Below are 8,709 nucleotides of genomic sequence, written 5' to 3'. Positions count from 1 at the left end.
CAGCTGGTATTAAAGCCGGCTAAAGCTATTTTGTTGTGAGAGAAAAGTATTATAGATTATAGCTGATAAGCCGGCTGATAAGTTCAAGCGAACAGGTCCATTGAAATAGTTTTCATCATTAAATGCTTTAGGGGACTAGAATACAACTTTTGCGTGGACAAAAACCAATTCTTGAGGCTTTCAGAAAAAAAAAACAATTCTTGGACGATCCAGAGTTTTGATGCAGTCATGGGACTGAACTATGACAAACAATTTACTAATATGGCTAACGGGAACGGATGCACATGAAGGGAAATCAATGACATGATGAGGCACAACGGTCTTGGCAAAAGGATAAAATGATACTACAAGGGGAGGGAAAGAAAAAACTAAACAATGATTGTTCACTTATTCAACACCTATTATTAAATAATCCACCCTCCTTTTTACTTTCTCTGTTCTAAATTATAAGGCATTTTGGTTTTTTCGATACATTGCTTTTACTATGTATCTAGACGTGGTATATATCTAAGTGCATAGTAAAAGCTATGTATCTGGCAAAGCCAAGCTGGAACACTTTAAACAGGTATTACAGAACATGCACTTCACCTACTGCTGGCCCAATCTATCAGTCATTGTATCACCTTATCAAACACATTCATCTACCACACTTTATACATGACTGTTGGTGTTTCTCCTTTGTGTTTCCTATACCCCGATGGCCCGATGAAATTGTTTGACAACAGAGCAGAGCCCATGGTATGTTCTTCAGGCATATAAATAATTTAACCAATCTCATTTGCGCTCCCTTTCACTAGCAGCATCCACTGTAGCAACTAGCAATCAGGGCCCAGCCAGACCTTAATGTCTGATCTTGCAATCAACACTTCTCCTAAATAAGATTTGCTCGCCTGCGAATCAATCTGCCTCCCCTACTTCAGCGCTTGCTGGAACCGTCCCCAGAATCTCTGATCTCAACTGCATCAACAGTCTACCCAAGTAATTCAGGCCTTCTCCCTCCCGCCCACCGCCCCAAAATAAATCGTGAGGCGATGCCTCAACGAGAACAGAGCCAGCAGTTGACAGCAACATATTAGTCAAATGGGGATAAGTTGAAAACTTGCATTTGATAGCTCTATACATCACATCTATTTTTGTAGTCTCCCAATCTGTTCTTACCTGAAAAACAAAAGCAATTCGAAAATCAAGTGAGAACGAGAATAAATAAGGTATGCATATGGAGTAGATATAGTTGTTATTGATATAGTGTACTAATTACCATTAATTGATGGGTCATATCATTTTAAAGAGGTAATTGTAGCCATATATTGAGTTAAAGGCCCTACAACTAATCCCTGTAAATAGAAAGCACGGGGATGTTTGGCAACAGGCAATCCATAGTACCACGAACTTTGAACAGTGGAAAGTATGTAAAAGGGAAGTCCCAGGCTAATTATTTTGCACTTATGCTACCAAGTGGTTGCAGTTCAGTTGTTGCTGCGAGGTTGAGGAAAATAGAAAGGATGCTACAGTCATTATATAAGTAAATTTTGGTGGAACTATAATGGACATGTCGGATGCATTGTAGCTTTCAACCATGTACTTATGCTATAGGACTCTTGAAAATTCTTACAAATACTAAATTAGTGGAAGTGCCGAAAATGATACTAGATACATAGGTTCCTCTTCTAGAATATCTTTCATCAGAAGGGTGATGACATATTTTGTTAGGTACCAGTAAGCAAGGTCCCTTCATCACTTCCCGCTACAATCAGTTAAAATAGAAATACAATTATGGCTGATCACAGTTTGATGCGAACCCATGCAACACTTGAAACCAGCCCGTTGAAACCGGGTTTGTGGCTTCCGTACGGGTTGAGCAAAACCATGCTTTGAACCAGCCAAACCATAAGCAGATCCATCATCGACAACCGATGCCGCGGCAGCGACCCTTATCTTGCTGGGCCTGCCGCTGGCCACCTCCCCGACAACGGAGTCAAGGTTCACTAGCACCCCTGCTGCTACGATGGCATGGAGGCAGCTTCCGAGCTAGTCATCGCGCACGGCGTGGAAGGAGTGGACGCAGCGGGTGCTGAAGAGATCGAGAGCGCAGACCCTGTCCGCACCCCAGAACTGCAGCATCGGCGCGACAGGCCACGACGCGAAAGCAACATTGTGGGTCCTCATGACCTCGTGCGTGTTAGACATAATCTGCTGCTCCCCATTCTCTCCTTGGTTGGAGACTGGTCGGTTCGGCCGACCACTCCCTGTTGGGAGTTGGGGACTGATCGGCTCTAGCGACCAGTTCCTGTAGCTGTAGCAGTATTATAATAGGCCACCTCTAGTACATTAGTTGGTAGCTATTACATCAATCATATCTTGGTAGTGGGCTGATGTAAGCTTTGTACTGCTAGGAGTAGTTGATATACTCTGTACCTTAGGAATAGGTAGTTGGTGTACCCTGTACCTTAGGAGTAGGTAGTTGGTATACTCTTGTACTCAGGAGTAGGTAATTGGCCAACAACTATGTACCTGGTAGAGGTACAGCTAGAGTTGTATATATTTCATCCAAAGGGCAATGGAATACTTAGTTCAATTGCCACAAACTAAAGGGCAAGGCTTCGGCTAACGCTGGTGCTTGTGCTGAGTGTGTGTGCGCTGTTGTCAATCTCTTCTTCTACCTCTAGCCATAGTGAGTGAGTGTGTGTGCTGGTAAGCTAGTTGCTTACCTGTGCAGGACAGCCAGGGATCAACAAGTGGTATCAGAGCCGTACAAGCGCCGTCGCCGGACTAACCGCTGACGATGACGGACGGTTTGGAGATGGGTGACAGCAGCGGCACTGTTGTAGCTGTCCAGCCACGACAGAAGGTCGTTGTGCGCACGGTGCGGGAGGTCAGCGGCACCAGTTGGCCGACGCTGACTCGCACCAACTATGACGAATGGGCGGTGACCATGAAGGTCAAACTCAGAGCCCGACGGCTCTGGAATGCCACTGACAAGGGCACCGACAACGAAAAAGACGACATGTCAGCGTTGGAAGCCATCCTCGCTGCTGTGCCAGCAAAGTACAGGGAGCCGTTGGGGGCGAAGAGCTCTGCTAAGGAGGCGTGGGAGGCCATTGCGGCGATGCGCATTGGTTCTAACCGCGCAAAGAAGGCGACGGCCCAGCTGCTGAAACAGGAGTACGCCAACCTCAAGTTCAAAGATGGTGAATCGGTGGAGGACTTCTCCCTCCGCCTGCAGACGCTCATCAGCAAACTGAGGAGCCACGGCATCACCATCGACGAAGAAGAAGCGGACTCCAAGTACCTCCACTCCGTGCCGGCGAAGTACATCCAGATTGCTCTCTCCATAGAGACGATGTTGGACTTGTCTACCCTCACCATTGAGGAAATGACAGGTCGTCTGCGGATGGTGAACGAGCGCATGGAGCAAGCCAAAACAACGACGGACATCGGCAAGCTGCTACTGACAGAAGAGAAGTGGGCTACCCGGATGAAGGAGAAAAAGTCCGGAGAAGCCTCCTCCAGCCGCGGTGGCGATGGCAAGCGCCACGGCAAGGCTTCTTCGAAGAAGAAGAAGGTCGACCCCAACGCCTGGCGGCGCTGCGGGAAGACGGGCCATTGGGCAAAGGAGTGCCCAAATCGCAAGCAGGAGAAGAAGGCTGAGACTCATCTGGCGTAGGCTGATGATGATGATGAGGCCACTCTCCTGATGGCGACGTTCTATGCACTGCACGACGTTGAGGCCAAGGAGAAGGCAGAGGGGATGGCGGTGGAAGGGCCTGGGAAGGCTCTAAAGGCTGTCAACCTCGACGAACCGCGCGCCCAAGTCCACCTCAGACGTGTGGGCGGCGAGCAGGAGCAGCGGTGGTACCTGTTCAATGGCGGTGAGGCACGCACAATGTAGGGCGGTGCGGCAAGGATCTCCATGTGGTCGGCGGGTTCTTGGACTGCAAGTGGCCACGGGGTCATCGTCATCCTCAGTGGCCAGCTATAGACATGGTTGCGCAGGGATTTGCTGGTGCTAGGGATGGGGAGCACCTCGCTAGTGCCAGGGACAACCTCCTCTATCTCCGGTTTCAATCCGCATGCACCGGCAATCCAACCCATCTAACCCGTAAGCATACAGTTTGGTTTAGGAAACTGCCCAAACCCGTACTAAACCGCCATTGAACAGGCCGAAATACAATAATCAGACATACCAGTTCAGGGAACCCTTTTTGCCAGGTCCTTCCTATTCTAGCAGCCTCTTCAGGACTCTTTGCTAGCTTTATTTCTTGAACAATGTCTCTTGCTTGAGGATTGTCAACATCAACAAACTTGTGAGCCTGAAAGAAAGAGTTATGAGCTTATAGACAGTGTGAATAATGATGTTACACGGTTATTAAGAAAATGGAACACATGTTGGCACATTATGATAGAATCCCTATCCATAGCAACGCGGAATTTCACAAATGGAGCAGCCATGAACAGAAGACAAACCTGGTAATAGTGTTCCACTGTTGGCCATGTGAAATAATCTCCATTTTCATCAGGCATGTGAATTGGATGAGGAGAAAAGTTTGAGAAAGCCCCAAAAATATCCCATGTCTTATAAAAGGAAATAATATTTGCTTCATATGGAGATACTTCTGGATCAACGGAAGGTATTTCTTCCACGGATGGTATAACAGGTGAAAGATCAGGAATGGGTTCGATGAATCCACTCATGAGCATGTCCCTGTCAATCTGCACATTTATACCCCACAGTTTTCAGTCAAAAAGATCTGCACATTTATAGGGAGAAAAAATATGTAACAGTTATGAACTAGTGGCAAAAAGCATAAATATGTCCATAGCATTGCACGATTTACTTAGATATCCAGTATAAATAACTTAGATATAACTTAAAGGAAACAGCAGTAGAACTGTAGAAGAGGTTACTAAAACTGGACAAGAACATGAGGATTGTTAAATTGTATTAAGAAAAACATGGGACACTGATACAAAACATAGATAGAAAGGAACGCAGCTCTCCCGTTTTTTTTTCATCCATATAATACAATGAAACGCAGCTCTCCTGCGTTTTCAAAAAAAAAAGATACAAAACATAGATACAAAGGAACATATGCAAAACGAAATGCCTATTAACAGGAGTTCAATGTATCAATTATTTTAGTTTCATTGATATGCATATAGATGTATCTGAACTTGAAAAATAGTTGACCTGCTCGTACGAGACATCAATTAAATTTATCGCCTGAGTCATTTGATTCATCCCTAGTTCACCAACTGGCGTTGGTGCATTTAATCCCCCAATTATTTTGGGAGCCCAGAATGCATAGACCTGTCAAATGATGCAAGAGAATTAGGGAACACCTCACACCCAATTAGGGGGGGTGGCTTTCATAGTCAAGTATAACTTTTTTTTTTTTGCGAACAACATAGTTAAGTATAACTTGGAGTACAAGTAACATGATATACTATACACATCTCTAATAGCGATTGTAAGTTATGAGTTCATATACAATTCTACTACATAACAAACACATGATGACATGGAGGATCTTAAAAAAAATGTAAGACAACCAATAAATAATAAAAGTGAACTGGATGTTGTTCATGACTCCTCTGACATTCACATGTGATATGTAGATACCATAAGATGTAAATGAAAAGGAACCTATACATTCTATCCATCCAAACATATATGGCTTGTCTAGTTTCATGTTCATTCCACTAAGTTGCTACTTATGAACTATAAATAAAATTAAAACCAGGATACAGCTAACTTAAATGCAGCAAATGAACACACATGATGTCATAGACAATCTTGCAAAAAAAATTCACCTTATGGATAACACTCGCAGATATAGCAGAAGCAGCTAGTGTCCCACCACATTCCCATAATACAGCAAGATAACCACGATCATAGCAATATGACATAACATTTCTTGGATTCAGCATGTCAAACTCTACTACTTCAACACCCTTCATAGCAAGCTTCTTTTGAAAATCTCGCCGAGCACCTCTCTGAGTTGCAACAATTGTATAGGCATCGTTAACATTCCATAAATTTGCTTTGTCTGGAAGGTTAAGAGACTGTGACATCACTATACGCACTGGAACATGCCCCTTAACATGCCTTGCAGTTAATCGAGGATCTATAATACAACCAAAAGATATTAGTTTTGAACAAACACCATTAGCTACAGTTAATAGAATATTGCATTATGTTGTCGCACCGTCAAAACGCACTGTATTTCCACCAACAATAACAGCGTCACTTCTGCCACGCAATTCAAATACACGCCCTCTCGATGCTTTGCCACTTATCCAAGAAGCATGTCCACTACTTGCTGCTATTTTTCCTGCATATTATTGAAAGTCAAAATCCTCTGAAGGTTATAAATCATTTGTGTATATTAATAATTACCCCAACTAATATTGACAAGCGGAATAACATATATCTCACCATCTGCAGTCATAGCATACTTCAGGACGGAGAAAGGGACATGAAAGGCAGCTCTGTAAAGCAATGGAGCATTTACAGTGAGGCATGACTTCAGAGCTTCCTACAGTCAACAACTTAAAAAGTTAACAAACTGGTAAAATTCAAGGACATATGGCGTGTTTATTTCAAGCCCAGGCAAGATTGCCTGGCTCACCATGCATCCCCAGGTATCCGATTTCAATCACCTGGGAATCCATCTGCCTGGGAGGGTAGGAAGCAAATAGGCCAATAGTGCATATATTCTTCTGACCTACTTATTAGAGTACCACACACACAAAAAATGGTATTCTTAAAAAAAATCCCTATAATAGTTGCTAGTAATAGTTATACTCTTAGTTGTCAGCATGTAAAATGGTCATGTTGTTTTTTTTCCTTGTTACATCAATGACATATGTCACATCCAAATTACTCAATTCCTAGAGAAAATAAATCCAATGATCGTGTCTTCATTGAACTTGAACTTCTAAACTAAACTCTGACAAAATCAATAGATGTTTTCATAATTTTGTTCTCGTGCCATAGTAAACCTACAGACTTTATTTTTTCATGTCATCCCGCTAGTGCCAAATTTACAAGATCACAACTTTGAGTTCAGGAAGTCAGGTGACAGGCATGATTAAAAAATGCACAGTTGCAAAGATGCAAAATCGTATCAACAATGTACACTAATAGAAATCAAACATTAAAAAAAGTATAAGCAAAGAGTCACCTCAAACAGTTTACTCTGCAGATCCTCCCCCACAACATCAACTTGAATGCCTTCGCTTCGTAATTCTTGAATTGCCTTCCCTCTCAAGTGCTTCAAGGGATGTCTAAGACCCACCACAACTCTTGTAATTCCTGCCTACTAAAATTATTAGCAAACTGTTTATATACAATGAGGACAACTCGTCAAGTTAATGCCAGTTTGTTAGACTAAGTGTATTGCAACAGGGTTCATATGGACAAATGCACCAGGACCAAATAAAACCTCACAACCATGTTTGGTGACAGAGACTAGTCCACAAGACAGATTGTTGATTAGGTGCTGGGACAAGAGCATACATCGTTGATTGTCCATTCATCTCCTGATGATTAATGATTAACAATATGGTTTAAACCCCCCGAAAGTCTCACTATGTATAGGACCCTGACCCAGGTGCTACAATATTAGCCCAATTGGTTTCATGACATCTGAAAACTGAGGGAGTCTGAAGTGCATTTTATAAATATCAAACTCGGAGAAACATATGGGAGCTAATATAGGAAAGGCAATTCCATCGAGCACCTGGACGAGGGATCCGACGGCTGTGTTGTCCCCAAAGCAGTCCCCAGGCTCGAGGTTGAGGTATGCCGTGCCGCCGCGCGCGTGTTCACCGGCCTCCTGTGCGGCGAGGAGCTCGGCGCAGGACGTCCCCTGCGCGTAGAGGAACCCCTCGCCGACCACCCAGGATTCGTCGCTGTCGGTATTGAGCTGGGGCCGCGCGATGACGCACCCGAAGTTGGGGTGCGGGGAGGTGAGTCCCGCGGAGCGGTCGGCCACATCGGCGGCACGGCGAAGGAGAAGGGCGTCGTTCGCGTGCGAGGAGTGAGAGGCGGGCACGGAGGAGGCGGCACGTGCGGTGCGGACGCGGTGGCGCGTGTCGAGAAGGAGGTGGAGCAAGGATGGGGCCGCTCGCGCCGGAGCGGGCGCGGCGCCGCCGAGCAGCAGCTGCGGCGGCGGCATGTTCTGCGGGAGTGCGGGTGCGGTGGGCTGCGGCTGGCCGGCTGAGCCTGAAGTGGTGGCGTTTTGCCAGGTTGGAGCGGATGGGACTGGAGCATCTCCAAGGGTAGCAAAAGAGTTTCCGATTCAGAATTTTTTTTTTTTTTTAACAGAGGGCTTGTTCGGCAGCACTGAAAAATACTGTTCCGACTAATTGTTGTGAGAGAAAAATACTGTTCTGGCAAGACGTGAACAGTAATTTTGTGAGGGCCAGAACCAGCCAGCCGGTCGGCTTAAAGCCAGCTGAACAAGCTCAGAGCTTTCATTTACTATTCAGCCCCAGCCGAATCTGAGGTACATCATCCCAGGTAGCATGAGAGCTATTGGGCAACTCAGGGTCTCTTTGGTACTGCTCCGAGGTGCTTCGGCTCCCACACTGTTTTATGCACTGTAGCGTGGCAGAATCAGAGCCGGAGGAGCCAGAAATTCGAGCTTCACCGGCTCCATAAACAGTGCGCGCGCTACAGTGAGGACGAAAAGGTGGAAAGAGAAA

The 8,709-nt window shown here is 45.2% G+C and overlaps 1 protein-coding gene across 1 annotated transcript; it reads right to left on the bottom strand.

The window, feature by feature from the left end:
- Positions 1-347: 347 nt before the first annotated feature.
- Positions 348-8,240, bottom strand: LOC136473605 (riboflavin biosynthesis protein PYRR, chloroplastic). The gene is made up of 9 exons (XM_066471257.1): positions 7,743-8,240; positions 7,185-7,319; positions 6,437-6,536; positions 6,207-6,332; positions 5,812-6,125; positions 5,189-5,308; positions 4,465-4,710; positions 4,185-4,310; positions 348-1,158 (listed from the first exon to the last, which is right to left on the bottom strand). The coding sequence occupies exons 1-9, from the start codon at positions 8,178-8,180 to the stop codon at positions 898-900; spliced, it is 1,866 nt and encodes a 621-aa protein (XP_066327354.1). The 5' UTR covers positions 8,181-8,240; the 3' UTR covers positions 348-897.
- Positions 8,241-8,709: the final 469 nt, after the last annotated feature.

The sequence above is a fragment of the Miscanthus floridulus genome, chromosome 8, assembly GCF_019320115.1.
Source record: "Miscanthus floridulus cultivar M001 chromosome 8, ASM1932011v1, whole genome shotgun sequence".
Lineage (NCBI taxonomy): Eukaryota > Viridiplantae > Streptophyta > Magnoliopsida > Poales > Poaceae > Miscanthus > Miscanthus floridulus.
The sequence above is the reverse complement of the archived record's forward strand: the minus strand, read 5'-3'. Positions and strand labels throughout refer to the sequence as shown.

Bases quoted from the DNA above. Each gene is read 5' to 3' on its own strand.
- LOC136473605 (XM_066471257.1), bottom strand. From the start codon at position 8,180: ATGCCGCCGCCGCAGCTGCTGCTCGGCGGCGCCGCGCCCGCTCCGGCG. The intron at 5,309-5,811 runs GTGAATTTTTTT...ATCATTTGACAG, and splicing joins CTGCGAGTGTTATCCATAAG to GTCTATGCATTCTGGGCTCC. The intron at 4,711-5,188 runs GTCAACTATTTT...ATAAATGTGCAG, and splicing joins TTGATGTCTCGTACGAGCAG to ATTGACAGGGACATGCTCAT.